This window comes from Mastigoproctus giganteus, chromosome 8, assembly GCF_048544385.1.
Source record: "Mastigoproctus giganteus isolate SK-2022 chromosome 8, ASM4854438v1, whole genome shotgun sequence".
NCBI lineage: Eukaryota > Metazoa > Arthropoda > Arachnida > Uropygi > Thelyphonidae > Mastigoproctus > Mastigoproctus giganteus.
In genome coordinates, this window is record NC_143582.1 from 70,415,783 (window position 1) to 70,438,912 (window position 23,130).

The 23,130-nt window shown below is 36.4% G+C and overlaps 1 protein-coding gene across 2 annotated transcripts in view; it reads right to left on the minus strand.

Annotated features, from left to right (window-relative positions):
• Sec24CD (COPII coat complex component secretory 24CD) overlaps window positions 1-23,130 on the minus strand; it is a 334,964-nt gene that overhangs the window by 193,235 nt on the left and 118,599 nt on the right. For both annotated transcript variants that reach the window (XM_090380568.1, XM_090380567.1), the window contains exon 7: window positions 17,837-17,975. In XM_090380568.1, the coding sequence (XP_090236694.1) occupies window positions 17,837-17,975 (139 nt within the window). The remainder of the gene's footprint in view (window positions 1-17,836; window positions 17,976-23,130) is intronic.

The window sequence follows — 23,130 nt, forward strand, 5'->3', positions numbered from 1 at the left end:
TATTCTTAAATGTAGATCGAGCTACAGAATTCTTCAATATGAAGCCCTCACCATCAAATGGTACCGACACCATTCTGATCTCAACATTATTAATGCTAAACTTCCCTTAAACCTTTCACTGGCTTGGAACCTCTCGCGGCTAAAGTTCCCACGTGTCAAAAAGAGCATCATGGGAGTTTAGATTAACTTTAAATACAACATGTGCTCACTTCTCTTCCATTTGCCAACTGATGACGGTTTACTCACGAAAGTCCATCGTAACGACTAATGGCACCACAGGTCTTCTCTCTCTTTTTTTTTTTTTTTTTACGTCTTTTAACCTCTTTATGACAACCAAGGATTGGAGATCTGCATTTCTACTTCCTTGCGCTCATTTTAAAATCTGTTTAAAATATTTTCACCCCATTCCCTGCCTTAGTTCTATTTAATGCCTCTTTCAACCTAAATTTAACCACCATCTACCAAAAATTTTATTGCAGATTTATACAAGGTGAGTACCGTTTTCTAAGCATTTGCTATTCATTTTTTAGACAGCGATTATTATTGGGAATTGCTGATTTGGCTGCAGTGTCAGCCAAATAATTTCCCCTAATTCCAATGTGGCTGGGAATCCAGCAGAAGCAGATATCATATTCATGTTCATGGAGAAAGTGAATCTTCTGCAGAATGCAAGACAGATCTGGATGAAAATTATATCTCACAGTTATTAAAGCCTGTAACAGGCTGAGAGAGTCCGAATATAAAATGAACCGTTGGTATTGGCATTTATTCTCCCCAAATGCAGTAAATATGCTGCATTCGGGGAGAATCTGCTGTGATATAGTGGTGTCCGGAAAGACAGCAGCTGATCTCACATATGATTCCGACTTTGAACCGTCTGTGTAAACTAGTGTGAAGTCAGAATGTTCAGCTCGGTGTGCTGAATAAAGCTGCAGGTAGACAGATAGTGTCCGACTTTCCCCAATTTCTAAGGGACAAGTCACATGCTGGAACATTAGCATGCCAGGGTGGAAGGGGTTGGGCAACGTTGTCTACCTTGATATTAAGTTCTTTGAGTAGCTCTTGGAGACGAATACCAAAAGGACGATTGGCAGTCTTACAGGTGTTGTACAAATTTTCCCATCGTGGCTCAAAAACAAATAGCCACGTAGGATGGTCTGGCAGGGATTTCAGTTTTAAAGTGTAAATTAGAGACAACTGCTTACGTTGAAGTGATAACGGTGGTTCGTTTGCTTTGACGTATAAGCTCTGGACAGGAGATGTTCGATATGCTCCAATAGTGATACGAAGAGCCTGATGATGGACAGGATCCAGCCAACGAAGTACTCTATCTCTGGCCGAATTGTATACCAGGGATCCGTAAGCTAGTCTGGATCGTACAAGCAGACGGCAAATGCATAGTAGGGTGCATTGATCCGCACCCCAAGATGTAGAGGAGAGAGAGAGAGAGAGAGAGAGCGCAGAATATTCAGACCTCTTGTGCACTTTGTGCGGAGTTGATGGATGTGATCCAGAAAGGTCAGCTTTTTATCAAATACGAGTCCCAAGAATTTTGTCTGCTGCGACTGGAATAGCATTTGGTCCGAGCCTTAATTCAGGTTCAGGATGAAGATTATGTTTACAACAAAAGTGCACGCAAACTGTCTTCTCCGGCAAGAACCTGAAGCCATTAGCAAGTGCCCAGGAATTAAGGCGATCAATGGCTTTTAGCAGTTGTCTTTCAATAGCCCTCATGTTGCATGACTGACAAAATATGCTAAAGTCATCAACAGAGAGGGCACTGTTTACAGTTGGAGGAAGTTGTTCTGTGATGGAATTTACTTTGATCGCGAAAAGCGTGACACTTAATACTGATCCTTGTGGTACTCCCTCCTCTTGGCTGAAGGAACAAGAGAGAGGATCCCACACGAACTTGGAAAGATCGAATGGCTAAAAAGTTTTTAATAAAAATGGGGAGATGCCCTCTAAGACCAAGAATATGCAAATCTTTTAAGATACCAAATCGGATGGATGTTTCCAGTCTAATGAGATGGTCCAGAGTGGACCGGTTCCTTTGGAAGCTGCACTGGATGTTGGAGAGGTCATTTGATTCTAAATACCATATTAAATGAAAATTAACCATTCCTCCAGGATTTTGCACAGACAGCTAGTCAGAGCAACAGGATGATAATTAGTAGTGACTTTTGGATCCTTTCCTGGCTTAGCAAAGGCAAGAACGATTGCCTTGTGCCAGGAATCCGGAAACTGCCCTTCAATAAAGATTCTTTATATAGAAGGAGCATATAATCCATAGATTTTGGTGAAAGATGCTTAATCATTTCATAATGGATGCCATCTGGTCCAACAGCACCTGCTTTGGAAAGAATAAGAGCTCTTTTCAGTTTCTGTATAGTGAATGACCCATTGTAGGGATAGACGCTCTTAATCTTAAAATTAAGTGCCTGTTTTTCGATTTTATGTTTCAGGACCAGAACTCTGGGGAATACGAGTTGCAAAGATGTTAGAAAATGTTTCCCCAATTGGCTATTACAGTTGGATCTGCAATAGTGCATCCATTATAATCTAGAATTGAAGAAGGGTGGGATGTATATTTTCCCTTCATTTTTACGGATTTTATCCCAGACCAACTTAGTACTAGTGGACTGGGTAATTGATGAAGTAAAACAGATCCATGATTCCTTTTGACTGTGACGGTGGATGTAGCGTGCTTTGGCTCGTACGCGTTTAAAGGCTATAAAGTTGGCCGTGGTCGGATATCGGCGGAATACCCCCCACGCTTTGTTTTGAGCCTTTTTTGCTGCTGTGCATTGTGAATTCCACCAAGGTTTGAGAAATGGTGGAAACCGGACAAATGTTTTTGGAACAGCATTCACAGCTGCTGGGACAATTTCTGTGATGTACGTTACTGCATCATTGATAGGCTCCTGACTGACTGACGGTACTGAGGTAAAAATTTGCCTGATATTGGAAGGCAGTCCAGTCAGCCTGATCAATCTTCCACCATGGTAACCCGAAAGGAAGACACTGTCTCCCACTGTGTAACGAGGTTATCACAGGGAAGTAATCACTTCCGCATGGGTTCTCCTCCACTTCCCAAGTGAGTGAAGGGAGTAGAGAAGGGGAGCAGATAGAGAGATCAATGGCAGAAAAAGTACAGGTAGACATGTTAAAGGTGTTTGTTCCAGTATTTAGAAGGGAGAGGTCATTGTCATTTAGCATATGCTCTATGACTCATCCCCTTCCATTGATGTTAGCACTACCCCACAGGGTAGTATGTCCATTAAAATCCCCCGAGAAGTAAGAAAGGTGGAGGCAACTGCGTTACAAGATCATCAAGGTCTTCCTGGGAGACATCAGTCCCAGGTCTAAACTAAACTAACAGGGAGCTGAACAATTTTGTAATAATGGTCAGTAAAGTGTAGGAGAAATTGTTGAAGTTGAACATAAAAAAGGCACCTGGGGTGGATGAAATCTATCCAGTTATACTGAAGGAGGCAGCGAGGGAAGTAAGCAAACCCTTAAGCATAGTTATGAGAGCATCCTTAGATTCAGGGGAGGTCCCCATGGACTGGAGATGAGCAAATGTATCCCCAATTCACAAAAGGGGTTCAAAGGGTGACAAATAATTATTGACCTGTTAGTTTAACTTCGGTTCTGGGGAAAATAATGGAGTCACTGGTTAAAGAAGTGAAGCAGTACAAGACTGCAGTAATAGTTTGGACACAGCATGGGTTTGTTAAGGAAACATCTTGTCTGACCAATTTGATTGGATACTACGATATGTGGTCACAAAGGAACTGGATGCAAAAAATAATTCTGATATCATATACAGTCAGTCCTCGTATAACACGTGTTTACATTACACAAATTCGATCATACACGATTTATAAATAGGGGAACAATATCTTATATAACACGAACCGAATTCGCTTATGCACGATTCGCCTTTGTGTTTACAAGAAATGGCAGTCGAACGCAGAATCACCCCAACCGAACGCAACACGATAGGAATTAAGAGAAGATTCTGAAAATGTATTTATGTTTCTTATATCAGTGAAGGGGAAACACATTTCACCATAATAATGTAAAAACCTACACAATTCTAGCTATCGGTATTATCGCAAATGCAATTAGATCGAGTTTACTACCAGTTTATAACAGATTCCACTAGCAGAAACGCAACTGGAAATTGTTTTTGTTTTATGATAGTAACCCCTGGAAATGTGCTTTAATAAAATGTGAGGTGTTAATAGTGTATCTCTGCCTTTACGGTGTTGTTTATTCAGTTGCTACATGCGCGCAGCTTTGTTTATGTGTATCAAGCATGCCTCCTCGTTTTGTAATTGTGCTTTATTCCCTAAAAATGAGGAAAATACTTAAAAGGTATGAAAAGGAAGTGTCCTGGTGAAGACACTGCAGATTCAGAGAGAAAAAGAAAAGCGATATCGATAAACAGAGGCCGACTGGGTCAAAATTTCTTACCCAGGAAAATTTGTAGTGGCCTCATACTAGCGTTTATGGCCAAAATCACTCCAGCCCACCAGGGTTTCCCAGTAAGGCTTATGACCAGTCCGCCTGTCGAAAGAGAAAAAATATGAAATTCTGAAACGCTTTGAGCGAAATGAAAGACCATGTGATATTGCACGTGCTACAGACCTAAATGAGGCAACGACGAGAATTACAAAGAATGCAGAGAAAATAAAAACAACTTTCATAGCAGGAACAACTCAAAATGTAATTAAAATCCATTAGATTAAGACACAAGAATTGGAAGAGATGGAATGGCTGTCATCTGTTTGGGTAGAAAATCAAACAAAAAACAAGTTTGCTTACGATAGAAGCAAAAGCATTAGCAATATTTTATTACGTAATAGTCATAATAAAATACGTAAGTATTTTATTACGCAAGTATTTTATTATGTAAGTATTAGTCATAATAAAATACGTAAGTATTCTATTACGACTAATACTTACGTAATAAAATACGTAAGTATTTTATTACGATTATTTATTGTGTTTGGTAATGTTTTGGTTACCAATGTGTGTTCAATCTTGGGTGGTCAGTACCTAACCCTATTTTTCCCATAGGGCCTGTTGTTCATATTGCACGATTTTGCATTGCACGAGGGTTTCTTGGAACACAACTATCGTGCTATACGAGGACTGACTGTACTTGGATTTCAGAAAGCTTTTGATACTGTTGCACATGGAAGACTGCAGTACAAATTGGAGCAGTATGGCATTAAGGGCAAGTTGCTGTAATGGATAAAGGGATGGTTGAGTGGGAGATGACAGAGAGTGGTAATAAACGGACAATGCTCTATGTGGGCTAATGTTATTATTGGAGTCCCCCAGTGTTTGGTGCTTGGCCCATTGTTGTTTTGTGTATTTATCAATGATATTGGTGAAGGTATATCGGGCTTAATGTCCAAGTCTGCAGATGATACAAAGGTTGGCTGAGTTGTTAATGACAGTAAAGACAGTATGCTACTGCAACAGGATGTAGAAAAGTTAAGTAGATTGTTGAGAAGTGGCAACTGAAGTTTAACATTGCATTTGTCAAAGTACTGCATATGGGTAGCAGTTACCCAAGAGATACGTATCAACTGTGTGGAACACACAGGAAGGTGGAGAATGAAAAAGATCTAGGGGTAATTGTGCAGTCAGATATGAAATTCTCTGAGCAGAGCAGAAGGGCTGCCAGAGCAGGTCGGAGTTTTTTCAATGACATATAGGAATTTTGCCAGTAGAGACAAGGTGATTATCCCTTTGTATAAGGCAGTGGTCAGTCTACACCTTGATTGCAGCATACAGGTCTGGAGTCATTTTAGGAAGGATGTAGAGTTGCTAGAAAGAGTACAGACAAGTGCAACAAGATTGGTGAGAGGAACAAAGGGGTGCTCTTACCAAGAGAGGTTAAGTTCTGCAAGCTGCAGCATCTGGAGACTAGGCAACTGCAAAGGTGATCTGATTGAGGTGTATAAGGTCTTGAATGGTTTGAGCAGGCTCAATGCTGATCAGATACTTCCACTTGCTGAGATTAAGTACCCGAAGGGGCATTCAAATTGAGGAAAGACAGTTGTAGAATAGATGTGCAGAAGTTTGCCTTTAGCCATCAGGCAGTTGATTGCTGGAACAGACTTCTATCTGTTGCTGTGGAAGTTGATAACTTAAATAAATTTAAGGCTGAAGTAAACAAACATTTGGAGTGACAGAATGGATGAAACAGGAAGGGTGTTTTTTTTTTTTTTTTTTTTTTGGCTGATGCTGTATAAGCTTGCTTTCTTGCATCATATGCCTCAACTAATGCTAATGCAATAACTCCCAAAGCACAAATTCTCATGAAATTTAATATTAGAGTCTTAAGGAAAGATTTCTCGATTACCCAAAATTTTCTTAAAATCAGCCAACAGAAATTCAGCTTTCCTTTCCACTTTTTAAAATTATAAAATTCAGTTTTCAGTATATGAATGAAAATATATTTTGGATTTTTCTGCATTAAGTGATACGGAAAAGTAGGGCCAACAGTCAAATTTTCAATTTACGTTCTGTTCTGTTAGTCACTGAGAACATTTCAGGGTAGATTCAGATTTCATACCATCAGTTCTCCATTTCCCCCAAAAGAAATCTGAATAGCTTTTGTATGTTCAGGAAATAATTGAGTAAAGAAAAAAGTCTATCAATGCTAAATTTTTAACATATGTTTCACTGGTTTCCAGGAAGCTTTTAAATTCCATAGCCCTCCACACCACACAGAATAATCATGATTATTAGGGGTAGTATAAATTTTCCTAGATGGTGGTGGTGGTGGAGGGGGGGTATGCTTTAAGTTACGAAGCACAAATTCTTAATCATTACAACCAGAAGACACAAGTTGCAAGAGCACTAGTGAGGCAGTCTAATGTGACAAACACTGGAAAAATAAAGATGAGTAGGAATCTGTTATACGCCAGCAAATCGAAATGTCATCAAAGAGAATTTTAAATTTCCCAGATAGTGATTGAAACTTGTGAATTGGCAGCTCACCCACAGTAGCAGAAGATTTTAATTTGCTAACTGTTTTTTACATCAACATGTTAGAGAGGCAACAAGAGAAAGCAATATTCTTGATCTGATTATTGGCAGTAATTCATCATATATTAAGAATCTTTAGATGGCAGTGTATTGATCTGAGACTTATTCAAAAAAATAACACCTACAACAACTACTTTGTAGTTTTTTAAGAGTTGTCTATGGTGTATCTAAACACCGATATTATATAGATATTAAACTCTTAATGTATTATGCCTTGTGCATTTAATTATTTTAAATATTAACTTATACACCTTTTGGCATCTCTCATATTGTGTGATTAACTTCACAACTGGGTCGTCATGTCTGCAATACTAGGGTACCTGCCCACCCACTGATGATAGGCCAATAGCCTTGAAACATGTCTGGGTGGTGGTACTCACCGAGAATAAGTAACAATAGTCTTCTCTATTAGTGAAGCGTTACTTATTCGAGGTAGTGCATTATCATGGCAACTCGTCGTGAAGGCAGAGCACAATATGAGAAAGAGCAAATGATGCCCACAACAACTACTTTGTAGTTTTTTAAGAGTCGTCTATGGTGTATCTAAACACCGATATTATATAAAAAATTCAAAAAAATAAATAAACTAACTAACTAATAGTTATTTTGGGTAAAGGGAAGGGATTTTGTTTTCGTAAAGGTGATTATTATTATTATTATTAGTAGTAGTAGTAAAGAGGCAAATGATGCAAGGAAGAAGGCTAATACAGCATTATCCAAAAAAAAAAAAAAACGCAAAGCCAACACTTCCCATTTTACCTGTCCATCCCCCCTCTAGCAGTTTATCTAGATATTCCTTAAATTTATTCAACCTACCCACCTCTACAACACCAGACGGGAGTTTTTTCCCCGACAATCAACCACCCTCTGCCTGAAGGCAAATTTCAGTGTATCCAACTTGACCATCCTTGCTCAATTTGAATTTATGCCCCCCTCATGCGCGTGTGTGTAGTCTGAGCAAGAGGAAGGATTCCATCAGCACCAAGCTTGCACAATCCAATCAAAGCCTTAAATACTTCAATCAGGTCTCCTTGCAGGTGCCCAGCCAGAGATGCTGCAATTTCCAAAACTGAAGCTTTTCCTGGTGAGGGCACCCGTTGCTCTCCTCAATCTTGTTCCTTTTCTTTGCACCTTAAAGCAGATAACACCACTCTGCATGCTTTTCGACGTTTGTAAACTAATAGCTGTTTTTAATTCAGTTTCATATAGTTAGAGAAGGATGTTACATGATTGCTTTCTATGAAAATTAATTGTTGTAATAACCATTCTTCTACCACATGATATTAATAATATATTTTATTAAGCTTATAAGCTCAAATCACTATACATTTAATGGTGACATTTCAGGCAACTTACCACTGTCTATCATCAGACAATAGATAGACTGTTACGGGGAGAAAATATAGAGTTACGATTTGGAAACATTTGTAATTAATTATGAATTTTAGGGAATCCAAGCTAAGGATTTTTATAGTTCAAATTAAATTAGGGTTATACAAGGTAGTACTGCAGATAAAAGCAAATACATATGGAAACACACAAAAATTAAATTCTTACTTGCTGCCAGACTCCTGCTTGCCAATGCTACCAACACTTACATTATAGGATTAAATCTATTAACCAATTGTAGGGTGCCAAGTTTTACTATCCTGGATCCAATGGTTCTTGTTTGTAGTGTGCTACCTTTATGTTCAGATTATCTGCAGGCTGGTATTAGGAATCTGGAAGGGATTGTGTGTGTGGGCTGCTCATCAGGTTGTTCAGGGTATTTTCTTTTTTGTTTTTTTTCATTTTTCCATATCTTTGTCTATTTCCTTGTTGAATAGGTGGAAATATTGAGGGCTAAATACGGTTCCTTGTTTCCTGTTAACTGATGAGGCTCGAAACATTTTTATGAAGAATGCTTCTTTAAATTTTCTTCTTCTGTTTTACCAGTTATCTGTAGAGAGGATTCTGGTATTGCTGAAGTCATGTCACCACATTGGAATACATGTAGGGCTGTGTTCGATTTTAGGATTCTTCCATATTGCACATCTTTTTTTATGTTATTTTATTCTGCAGTTGAGTCTTGTATACATGATTCTCATATGTACGACAGGGTATCAAAAAGTTCGTACCCTTACCTAGAAATAATAGCCCTAGAAAGGTAAAACTTCACAGGAACTTTAATCCATTTCTATGTACTCCATGTATAGTAACACATTTCTCCCATCTATGGATCAGTTGTTTATGCCTTGATAATAGAAGTCTGATTTTTTGCGTCCGTGCAATGGTTTCTTTATTTCTCAAAACAAAAAGTCTGATTGTGCTAGGTCAGGAGAATAGGGTGGGTACTGCAGTAGTTGGAAGTCACACTGGACAAAGTTGGTGGTGGCAACAGCTGTGTGAGCCGATACATTGTCTTACAGAAGATAGACACCTTTGGTTAACATTCCAAGCCTTTTCACCTTCAAAGCATCGTGTAACTTCAGAATATTTCTGTAGCATTCTCCAGTAATGCGTGGAACCATGAGGTAGGTAATCTGTCAGGATAACTCCTTTTCTGTCCCAAAACATGAACATCACCTTCTTCACAGATGGAGTGGTCTTTGCCTTTTTGGGAGGTGGTGTGCTTCCACTGCTTTGACTCTACGTATCATACTGGTACACCCAGCATTCTTCATTTGTCACAAACTGATGAAAAAAGTTCTCAACATCCGCATTACACAAATCCAACAGTTGGAAAAAACATTGCATTCGACACTGCTTCTTCAAAGGCGTCAGCAATCTTGGAACCCATCGTGCCGAGACCTTAGACATGTGCAGATGGTTATGTAAAATGCTGTGGGCAAACCAATAACTAATTCCCACTGCATTTGCGATTAAATGAATTGTCACACATCTGTCACTCAGCACCAGTTGCTCAACCTTTGCACCCATCTCACTGTGGATGTTGATGGCATTCCTTCTCTTGGCTCGTCAGAGACACTTGTACAACTGCACTGGATCTCCCATTTCCACTTTTTTACAGTGTCATAGGATGGACAATTCTGTCCACACACAGCTTTCATTTCTTCATCAATTTCCTGAGCTTTCTTGCCCTGCAAATACAGGAACTTGATCACTGCTCGATACTCCACTTTGTCAACCACACAGACCTTCCTCAGATTCCGGGCTCCACCTCTGGTGAACAATCACCTACGGGAAATAAATTTCACATGTTAGTTATTGAATATGTAGACAACATATTAAAATCTGCATCTCCCTACTGATGTTTTATCTAGGTCACGGTATGAACTTTTTGATACCCCCTCATATGTACCTGCACACCCTACAGCCTATTTTATGAATAGCACCTGTAAGGTTGTTGGGGTTATTGGGCTGAAGTTTTAGGAAATGCCTCAGTGTGGTAGAGCTCTTGAAGAAAGTGGAGATTCCATATTTTCTTGCTTTTGCTATTTTTGTACTGATTGTTGGTATGTAAATGTTAGTTCTTCTGTCATCCATTCTCAACAAAAATTGGAATTCTCACATCCTTCAAACCTCAGAGCACACAGGATTTGTAAAGAAGAAAAAACTCTCCAATAAAAACTCCAAACAATAACCAAGATTGCTTTCAAGAATGGAATTCCTGTACATGTTATTAACAGAGCAACAGAAGACATCTTCAAGACCTTCACAGAACTCCAACCCAGCAGAGACAGAAGAACCAAACATATGCATACCTTACATACAACAATCAGTACAAAAATAGCAAAAGCAGCAAGAAAATATGGAATCGCCACTTACTTCAAGAGTTCTGCTTCGCTGAGGTGTATCCTAAAACTTCAGCCCAATAACCTCAACAACCCTAGAGGTCCTATTTATAAAATAGAACTGTAGTTGTGGGGGTACATGCATAGGAGAATCATATACAAGACTCAACTGCAGAATAAAAGAACATAAAAAATAAATAAATAAAAAAAAATTTACAATATGGAAGAATCCTAAAATCTGACACAGCCCTATGTGTATTCCAATGTGGTGACACGTGGGACTTCAGCAATACCAGAATCCTCTCTACAGACGACCAGTACCACAGAAGAAAATTTAAAGGAAATAAAAGAAAATTTAAAGGAAGAAAAAGAAAAAAAATGTTTGGAGCCTCATCAATTAACAGGAAACAAGGAATCTAATTCAACCCTCAGTATTTCCACCTATTCAACAAGAATATAGACGAAGATATGGAAAAACATGTAAAACAAAAAAGAAAATACCCCAAACATCCTGAAGAGCAGCGCGTGCGTGCGTGTGCGCGCACGCACACACACACACACACACACACACACACACACACACACACACACAACCCCCTACAGATTCCTAATACCAGTCTGCAGATGATCTGAACATAAAGGTAGCGCACCACAAACAAGAACCACTGGATCCAGGGTAGTAAAACTTCAGACCCTACAATTGGTTAATAGATTTAATCCTATAACGTAACTATTGGCAGCACCTCTTGCTGGTATGCACAACCGGTTTTAGTAGCATCAGCAAGCAGGAGTCTGACAGTAGGTGAGAATTTAATTTTTATGTATGTGTTTCCATATGTACTTACCTTAATCTACAGTACAACCCTGTATAACCCTAATGTAATTTTAACTATACAAATCCTTAGCTTGGATTCCCTAAATCGCTAAAATTCATAATTAATAATTAATTACAAATGTTTCCAAATTGTAACTATATTTTCTCCCCCTAACAGTCAATGTATGGTCTGATGATAGGCAGTGTTAAGATGCATGAAATGTCATCCTTAAATGTATAGTCATTTCGGCTATAAGTTTAATAAACTATTATTAATTTCATGTGGTAGAAGAGTGGTTATTACAACAAATAAGTTTTTTACATTGATTTTAGAAATTTTATTAGGTTTTTTTTCTATCACATACCATTTTTTCACAAATCACTTAAGTTGATGGTATGACTTGTATTATTGAATGTATTAAGTTAGGAGTAAATGCCAGGAATTTAAGAACTAAATCTTCATATGTTGGCAACACTTCCTTCAGTCATTTGTTTCTTGACCTTCAGAGCTCCATGCAGCAGCAGTGTTAGTGTGAGCCCAGTTTATTTTTGAGGTTGTGTCAGACTTGTGCTGAAAAGTGAGTAAAATGTCTTCATACATGTGTTTGAACAATCCAAAAACTTATTTTGTTATATTTGTGGAAGTTGTAGTCCTCAAGCAAATTCAAGATATTACAGAATTTGTAAAAATTTTGTATTATGCTCATTTTAGAGTGGACCTCTGTGATCAAAGTAAACAATGGGCTCCACATAAAGTTTGCCAAACCTGTGTTGAAGCATTGAGATTGTAGAAAAATGGTAAAAAAGAAGGCTATGCCATTTGCAATTCCCATGATTTGGTGGGAGCCTACAAATCACTGTGATGACTGTTACTTTTGCTGAGTTAATGTAGAGGGATACAATTCAAAGAGTGAAAAGGGCATTGTGTACTCCTAATATTCCATCTGCCATTAGACCAGATCCACATGGAGATATCCTGCCAATTCCATTCCCCTCAACTTATATCGTAAAATGCAGCAGCAGAGAGTGCTGAAAGCTTCTGAAGATGAAACTGAAGTCTACATGCCTGGAGACACAGAGTCCAGTACACAGCTGTTTTCACAGCACAAACTCGATCTGGTATGAGATTTAAATTTACCAAAGGAATCCACAGAACTAGTTGGTTCTAGACTTCAAGTCAGAAAATCTTCTAGCAGAACGAGAACGAGTTCCCTACTTTTCTGATTACAGATCTATAGTTTTTTGCAATAATATAAATGACTTAATGAACTATTAGGAATTAGTTACAATCCTACACAGGGGAGAATTTTTATCAACTCGTGAAAGAGGAATCTCAAAGGTGTGTTGCCCTGCAATGAAAATAAATGTGAGTAAATTCCAGTAGTTCTCTGTGTATTTGAAAGAAACTTATGAGAAATTGAAGTAGCTGAAAAATATTAAGTGCTAAGAGCATGGTTGGCTGGTCTTTTTACATAATCTTTTTACATAAAAATGTCTTTTTTTTTGTGTAAGTGGGTCAGTCAGACAAGGAGTAAGCCCTGGGATATCAAAGTCTGGAAGAAGAGCAGTCTGTTGCCAGGATCAAAGAACATAGTTCATAAACCACTGGTAGTCTTCAAAACTGTCCTCCTTGCGGATCAAACTGGGTTTGATGAAACAGTTTGTTAAAGCTTTAGCTCAGGAAGGTCCCTTCTTCAACTACCTTTGTACTAAATTCCTATTGATCACCCATGAGAAGCTAAAATAAGGTATTTTTGTTGGACCTCAAATTTGCACACTGACGAGGGACTGCAATTGAGGGAAGTTTGAATAAAAGAGAAAAACAGGCATGGATTAGGTTCGGGTCTGTAGTTGACTTCTTAGGGAATCAGAATCCTTTTTAGGAACCAGACTACAAAAATTGAAAATATATTGGAAAGAAGCTGTGCTGCAACATGATCATCAAGTTAATTTTTTACACTCCCACATCAACTACTTCCCAGAAAATCTAGGAAGTGTTAGTGACAAACAGGGTAAGAGGTTTCACCAGAACATTAAAAACATGGAGATAAGGTACCAGGCTAGGTGAAATATCAACATGATGGCTGACTAATGCTGGATGATGAGAGATTGTAAAGCAGAAGGATCTGCAAGAAAATCAAAGAAAAGAAATTGACACATCATGGATCAGTTTTTAAAATGAGAGCGAGTGTGTAGTGGACTTTTTACCATGCTGTTTTTATTTTAATAGTGTTTTCAACATGTATTTAAATATAAAAGTCTGATAAAAGTAGCATTTTGTTATAATTTCAGTGCACAAATTCTGCCAAAATTAATAAAAAATTGTGAAAAATCAAATGTTCTTTTGTGATTTTTGAAAAAACCTGATGAATTTTTGATGAATTCTTGATGAATAACATACCTACTGATAAATACCGGTACTATTGTTGTTAGTAAATTGAATTCTATTATAATAAAAATATTTGTTAGATTTAGTGTTTTATTTTATTATTTTTTTCTTAGAATCAAAGCTTTTTTTCTGAAATTAAGGTACTGATATTATGGTGCGTCTTATAACTGATAGCGTCTTAGAATCGAAGAAATGTATACATTGTGAAAGTCAGACAACTTCACAGAGGCGCCTCCGTAGCCAGGTGGGCAGGAGCAGCAGTGCGTAGCACATGCTTCTTGATTAGACCGGGGTTCGAGCCCGTGACCACCAAATACGGAGGATGCGGAAAGGTCAGGGAATGACCACCACATATCTCCTGAGCAATATGGCCTTAGCTGCTAATGCTACTAAAAAAAAAAAAACCAAACTTCACAGTATTGTTTGGTTACTCATTTTGGCTGGTTGCACCCAGTTCATTGTGTAATGGAACACTTTTCATCATAATGAAGTTTATATATTTCAGTTTTATGTTTGAATTAGTATATTAAAATGGTTTTTGTGTATTATTATTGAATTTAATATAATAAAATGCTGAAATTGTCAGTAACTAATAGTTTATTGTATTATTATTAATCACACATGAAAGTTATTTTAATTTAATTGGAAATGACTATATATGGAGTGATTATCCACAGATTAATTTTTGAAATGAAACTCTTTTACCATGTGGATAATGCAAAATTAGTTTATTAAGGTGCTTTGACCTAATTCCTAAACTTTTTACAAGGATGACATTTCAGGATCCTTGACAGATCCCACCATCAGACTATACAGGATTAAAAGAAGGTGAATATAGTGTAAATTTAAATTTACATTCTTAACCATTTTTATAATATTGTAATTTTAGTCAGAAAATAAGTCCCAAATAAAAAGTTTTTATAAATTCATAAAAAGATTTAGAGACATACCAATCTAAAGCCATGGCAGTGAATAATTATGCCATTTCTTCAATGCCCTCAATTCCTTTCACCCAGCAATAAAACTTGAAATGGAAGTAGAGAACAATGGCACCCTCCTGTTCCTGGACATGAAACAGAAACTCAAAAGGAAATACAGATGTGGTATATAATAAACCATCATATGCAGATCTTATACTAAGCAACAATTCTTGTCATCCATATTCTACAAAAATTGGAGTCCTTAAGTCCAGTGGCAGATTAAGGCACAGGCTAGTAGGGCTCTTGACCGGGGAAACATTCTTTAAGGGGCTCCAAAAACAGAAGAACAATGAGACAAGAAATATATATCCTTAGCAAGAGGGTGCAGAAAAACCTTTCTGCCCAGTGTGCAGAAATACCTTGGTCTGGCTCTGCTTAAGTCCCACAATCTAAGAGCTATCCAGATATGTAAAGATGTAATTCTCCAACAGAAGCTAGATTCCATCAAAAAACTGGTCTCAGGCAAAGGATTCCCTCTCCATGTCATTAGGAAGACCACAAACCAAGTCATCAGCACAATGAAGCAACCAACCAAACAACCTAAATCAACTGAAAGGTCAAAAATCTGCATCCCTTACCAGGAATTAGTGAACAAACAGACAAAAAAAAAAAGGCAAAGAAATATGGGGTAGTACCTTTTACGAAGGCTCAGTCTCTCCATGACACAGATGGCTGATGCTTTATAAGCTTGCTTTCTTGCATCATATGCCACTACTACTACTAATAATAACTAGGGGACTCCGCCCCTGCTTGCTTTGCTCTCCAACCCACACGCACACTTTTCTAAGTAAAATGTAGAGGTATGACGGAGTAAGTCAAAATCTTTTCTACATAAAAGACACCTGTCGAAACACATTGATCGATATCTAATCAGGAAATCGACCTATATAATTATTTACCTGTGCTGCTGACCCCATATAAACGTGGGAAGAAGGTGAAGATAAAGAAGAAGAATTATTTACCTGTGCATTTGTAGTGACATATTGCCCCTCCCACACGTGACCCACAACCCTCTTCTCCCATTGGCTACTCCACCCCCCCCCACCATCCTCAAGGTCAAATAAATATCACTATGTAATTATTACATAGGCCACTTAGGAAAAGGCCTATCGCTTCAGGTTCCATAATTCATTAGGAATACTGTTGCATCCGAAAGAGCAAGACTAAAATATTTACAAAATACTAAACTATTTAAAAATATACAAACTGTATCGGGATGTGGGTCCCTTCATCAGCTGACATTAATATACAAAAACATTACAATGGAACATCAAATGATGCCGAGCATGGTCATGTATTAGTCAGTGAAGCACATGTACGAGGATGGTGAACATTATGGAGGCAATTGTCTTGTAATGCATCCCACATATGCACTCAACATTGTCAACAGCAAGTATCTGATTCTGCCCAATAACCCATTTCTGTTCATTCCATTTAACATTCACAAACCTCGTGAACATGCTTCACTGTCTAATACATAACCACGTCAAGCATCATTCGACGTTCCATTGTAATGTTTTTTGTATATTAATGTTGGCTAATGAAGGGACCCATCATCCCGATATAGTAGGGGTATGATTGTAAATAGTTTGGTATTTTGTAAAAATTTTAGATTTTTTTTGTAAATATTTGAATAGTTTTGTTATTATTTGTATAATAACAACATTATAATATTATGTATAACGCACTGATCGAAATCTAATCAGGAAATGACCTACGTAATTATTTACCTGCACATTTGTAGTGATGTAATTGCCCTGTCCTCTTCTCCCATTGGCTCGAATAAATATCACTAGGAGGAAAACTTTAACATATAGATAAATAATAATTGTTGTGAAAGTGAATAGTAATTACTGGAGGAGACGGACTGGTAATGTGGAAATTCTTTTTTGGCTGATGGTTTATAAGCTTGCTTTCTTGTATTATATGCTGCTGCTACTACTACTACCACTAATAATAATAATTTGAAGATTTGTACAGTTTGTCTAATTTCATGTCTTTTTCTTAACTAGTCAGTTATGAGTCATTATAGTAATTCATTCCACAAAAATAATGTTATATCCCAGCAATATTGTTTACTGAGTTCTGTTTCACCGGTCCACCGAAATCTTACGTTAAACAGCTCCTACGTTTCTTCCCTCCTTCTAACAGAATAATTTTCATACATGCCTAAAAACATACTTTGTTTATATTGAATTCTTGGTGTTCTGTGCCATGGTTTTCAGTTGTGATTTCACTTAGATTGGGTTAATAATATAAAGGCAGGTTGCAACTTTGATATCCTCCAACCAATCTTTGGTTAGAAACCTACAACTGTTTTTGAAACTATTAGTGATAATTAAATTACTGCTTTTTTAACAACAGTACAATTTGTGTTCCTTACTATTAACCTTAAGTATTAAAAAAACCTTAAGAAATACTGAAGTTTAAGAACTGTCTGTATTCTACAAAGCATGTTCCACAAAACCCTAGGGTTCTGCAAAGACATCCTCAGAGATTCTGCAAATATTCCATTAAGTTTTTTATTAAATTATGTTCTGCTGATTTGTGAAAGGTTCCAAGACAAAGAAAAAAAGTTTGAAAAGCATTGTTATATACAATTCAGCATTAAATATACAGTATCCTAAACAGTTGGCAATTGCCTCTATGCCTCACCAGTCAGCCCCAGCCCTAGTCATAAACTTAGAGCTTAAATCAAACGGGTTTTCTATACTGGAAATTAGTGATCAGCAGAACAACTCTTTCAGGAATATTACTTTAGAGAACTTATTTTCAATAAAAGCTGCCTTCATATGAATCATACAAGTGATGAAATATTATATATCTTATTAGTAATTTCACTTACCTTCAGTCATTCCTTTGCAGAAAACACACTGGAATCTCCGCCCACCGTCAATAAACTGCATAAATGGGCACATGTAGGCTTTACACCTGTTACATCTAACAGGACCAGAATCAGCAAGATTAGAAATCGGAGGTTCCAACTGAAAGATTATACTATGCTTTAATATTGACATCATTAATGAACAATAACAATACAAATTAAGATAAACACAGGTTGAAACCATATTTAAAAACTTTTCTTATTCAAGCACTTGTACATATACCTGCCAACTCTTATAAATCAAAGATCATAAGAGATCTGGCTTTTGTCAGAATGCCCTGGAACAGCACTCCTTGTGTATAATTTAAATCTGTACTAAAACTTTCTCAAAGTTCAACAGCATTTGTAGTCATAAAAACTTCATATATTGTCCCTTTTAACTTAAATGCTCTAGAGCGCTGGTTCCCAAAGTTGGGCAATACTGCTCCTAGGGGGCAGTGGAACAATCAAGGGGGATGATAGTAGCCTCGGGTGCATTGGGGTGTTCAATAAAAATAAGGGGGCGGTGAAAGCATAAAGAAGGAAGAGAAGATAAGAAAATTTAGAAAACTATTCGTACACATAAAATGCAAGTTATAACCGATCGGCGGTCAAGTCCGCCGACAGGTCTTAACAAGCAAGTACGGGTAGGCGAGCGTGTAGGGCATTATCGGTGAGTCCAGCTTACATCAGCAAGAATATGTGTGTGTGTAATGGCTTGTTGAGAATACTACACTATAAATAGGTGTCATGTATGAAATCTAGTTTAGATTGTTTTTGAATTGTGTGACAAGCAGTTAACAATAGCGCAAGTGTAATAGTATTCAATTCAAAAATTTTAATTCATATTCGATAACTTAGATATTTACGGATTACGGATCACATACAAAGCAAATTGAATTATTGTTGTTTCAATAAAACAGCAATTTACATGTGAGTATTTTTATACATATTCTTACATATCTACTGTACGTTTCTATGGCTTCTAGTGTTTACTAATAATAAAATATTTTTATTGCATTATTAATGAAATCAGAGGAGTGAAATCATAAAAAAAACTGTTAACCATTAATATTTATTTCTATCTATTGAATCATCCATGTTAATTGGTAAATAAGGTGTGTTAATAAGGAACAATTATATAAATAATGGAAAACTGAATAAAAACTGTTAACCAATTCTTAATCGAATATTAATGTATTTTTTAAATTAATTATTTCTTGATAAATTTAGTTTGATATTTGACAATTTAATATCAAATAAATATATCTAATGCTGAGCAAAGAACAAAACCTGGTTTATTAGTTTCATTAGTATTTTAGTTTGTTTGTCTTTTGCTGTCTTACGCAAAAACCACTGATGTCGTGGACACTATTCTAATAAGTATAACACAACTATTGCAAAGAATTTTGGTTCCGACTAGAGAAATATTAATTATATAATTTTTTTCTGATACTAAAGGAGAATCGATATCTCATGCATTGGAAGAGTTCTTTAAAGAAAAAGAAATACCCCTGAGTAATATCTTGCCAGTTGCTACTGATGGTGCTGCAGCGATGATAGGGCACTATAGGGGTTTTTTTGCATATTTAAAAAAGGCGGTGCCGAATGCATTCGCTGTACACTGTCATCCATCGTCAACATTTATTTGCCAAAAATCTGAGTGAACGCCTACACGGGTCATTAGATTATGTCATTAAAGCAATCAACAAAATCAGAATCAATTCATTGAATGACAGATTGTTTAGACAACTTTGTATTGAAAACGATGAAGAATTCAATCGCTTGCTGCTTCATACAGATGTTCGTTGGCTATCAAAAGGTACCTGTTTGAATCGGTTTTATAATCTCTTTAACTCCATGCTAGTTTCTAGAAAACAAAGATTATGCTTTACGAGCCAACTTGATTGATTCCAAAAATGACATAGCTTATTTGACAGACTTGTTTAACAAATTTAATGAAACAAATTTACAACTTCAAGGCGATGAGCTGAATTTAATAAAAATAAAAGCTGTTATTTCTGCATTTCTGGCAAAACTTCTTCTGTACAAACAAAATTTAGGACGAGGGGAATTCAGCCAGTTTTCAAATTTATCAACAGTAGAAAAATATGAAGAAGACTTACTTACCTATTGTTAGCACTTGGATTCTCTCCATTCTGACTTCAATCAATGATTTGAAGATATTTTAAGAATGAACATACCCGATTGGGTTCTGAATCCTTTTTCAAGTACAAACACAGAAGAATCTCCAAAATTACAAGAACTGATAGATGTAACAACAAATGAAGAATTGAAATTTAAATTCAAAGACAGCTACCAACAATTCTGGCTGCAAAAGCAGATACCTACAGTTTATCCTGGATTATGGGCTATAATACAAAAGTTTTTAATTGCATTTCCTTCATCATATTTAGTGGAACGTGGGTTTAGTGCGGTCACAAATTTGTTAACAAAAAAAAAAAAAAAAAGAAAGAAACCGACTGCAAATAGCGAATCACGGTGATTTAAGAATACTGCTGACAAAAATAGAGCCGAGGATTAATACATTGATAGCAGTGCACCAGGTTCATCCTTCTCATTAGGATCATTTTTAATGTTATTCGTAATTTTTATTTTCATATTATCTTTCGTTAATGCGAATGTTACTATGGTTGATTTTAATAAATCATTTTATAATTTCAAGCTTCAAAGTGTCTTATTTACAACATCTTTATTTACTATGTTTTAAGACTTAGGTAGATATATAGATACATAAAAAAACGCAAATTTTTACTATATCTTTCTGTTTGTACGCTTAAAGAAGGTAGATTTCCAGTGGGGGCGGTGAGTAATTTTTTTTCTGAAAAGGGGGCGGTAGGACAAATAAGTTTGGGAACCTATGCTCTAGAGTCTCCTCTTTAACTAAATACAGGTTGAGTCACCTACGCAAACCTCTATTTTTATTCAATTTAAGACAATGCTGACACAACTGGAATTTAAATGATGTCCTTTACTTTATGATGTAGCAAATAAATAAATCCATTACTTTATGGTACATATTGGTTAAAATCAGTATAAATTGTGTGTGTGTGTGTGTGTGTGTTTTCAATATTGCTTCAATAAATTTCATTAATAGAGAGCATTATTACGTTACTATTACATATATTTATAACAGTCAAATAGTTAAGATATGCTTTAGTTTAATAAAATCTTAATTTTCAATTCTTTTCAACAGCAAGCAAAAAAAAAAAAAAGGTTGACAGTGTTAAAAAAGAAGAACAGCACATTAAGTATGCAGATTTTCAACTTATTTAAAAACCACTGTTTCATAAACACTACAAAAAATGAAAAATAAAAAAAATCAATGTTATCAAAAATATTGATGAAATATGAAAAGTGGTTCACAAAAAGGGATCTGCTTAAAGTGCTATAATGTAAGTTTATCAGTAATGCTAAAAGTTGTATAAAGGGAGTTTAGCAGTAAAAATTTATTAGATTTAACAAAAATTTCTTATACTTTTGAGGGTATTTCTTGATCTCGTTGTTATGCTGCTATGATCTTGTTATCTACTGCCAATCTTTTCACAAGCATGCATGCTCGCTCTCTCTCTCCTGGGCCTACACATGAAAAATAATTTTCACACATAGGCTCCCTCTGTGCGTGTGCAATTCAGAGTCATTTCATATGATGTATCCATTTACAGCTAGGCCTCGCATAACGCGAATTCGATTAACGCGATATTCAGTTAACGCTATTTGAAAAATGATACCACTTTTCACTTTACACGATGCAAATTTCCAGTTAACGCGATCTTTTTTTTTTTTATGCGATAGTTGAAAAAGATTTGAATCGCGCGTTAAGCTTACCGCGAGTCGTACGGTCAATAAATAAACACTGCCTGCTGCCTGCCTCGGTGTGTTCCATCAACCATCGGAAGAAGACGTGTTTGTCTCCTGCTAATAAAGTCAATGCAGACTTGCATTTAAAAATTCAAATGAGCCAGATGAAAATGTTACCGCGAAGGAGATAACGGTAAAAGAATTAGATGAAATCTTTTGTATCGCATAGAATCTCAAATAAAAGGTTTAATGTTCTATGTGATATTTATTTTGCCAGGGCCCAGAGAAGATTGTTGTCGGCCATCGGAAACTGATTGCTGAAAAGAGAAAGTCAACACTGTTCAATTTCCGAAACAGTAATTTCTTCATTGTGTATTTTATGTCAGAGGTTCCCAAAGTTTCTCAGTTCACGGTGCCTTTAATGTCTCAGTAATTTTTTCAAGGCGCACCCAGACCTAACAGTCTCGTTTAGTAGTTAGGTCCAAAACTTAATAAGAAATGCTGAAACTGTGAACTACCTCGAGCTAGTAGTTCGCGTGGTGTCCGACAGATGTCGAGTATCGCTGTGTTTCCCTCGAAAATTTAAAATATTCTGCGGCACACAGTTTAAGAACTCCTGTTTTATGCAATAAACATTTAATTCCATAATTATTTTCATTATCTTTTACATTATATACAGTTAAAAAGTTATTTAAAAGGTATTTTTAAAATTCTTTATGGACATTCCAGAAGGTCAAGGACCAATTATAATTTTTCCTATTGGTTATGATATTCGATTAACGCGTTTCTGTTTTGCACGATGCGCTCGCGGGACGAATTAATCGCATTAATCGAGGTCCGCCTGTACTTACAAACTGTCTGGAAATCTTCAAACATGGACATACTTCATAAAAAATTAAAGTAAGAAATTACAGCTTCAAAAACTTGAAGAAAAAAAAACTCTTAGCAGGCTGGCATAAATTGTCTAATTTGTCCATACAAAACAAAGAATTGAATAAATTCTCTGAAATCCTTATCTGTAAGTTGATTAAATCATTTGATACAAGCATTTAGAGAATTACTTGATATATAAAAATAGATTGATTTTTTCACAATTTCTTGACATGAATGTTTTTTTTAAGTGCAATTTGATTGACAATTTCAAGTAATTGAAATTGTCAAAAATAATTGTTAATAAGGAAGTCAAAATCAGAACAAATTAATATTTAAAAAGTAATGTACAAAGTGCTCATTTTTAAAAAAACTTAAAATTCTACAAAACCCACCCACCAGAGCCTGCATCAATTAGAAACTCACTAACCTGTAGTAGGTTTCCAATTTTCCCATAGCCCATGCAGGGAAGTCACAGATATGAGCTCTCACACATTCCGAGAACTGGCATGAGCTCAAATGTATTCAGGTAACTCACTCAATGAACAGACAAATTTTTGGGTGTTCTCAATTTGAATTTTGTT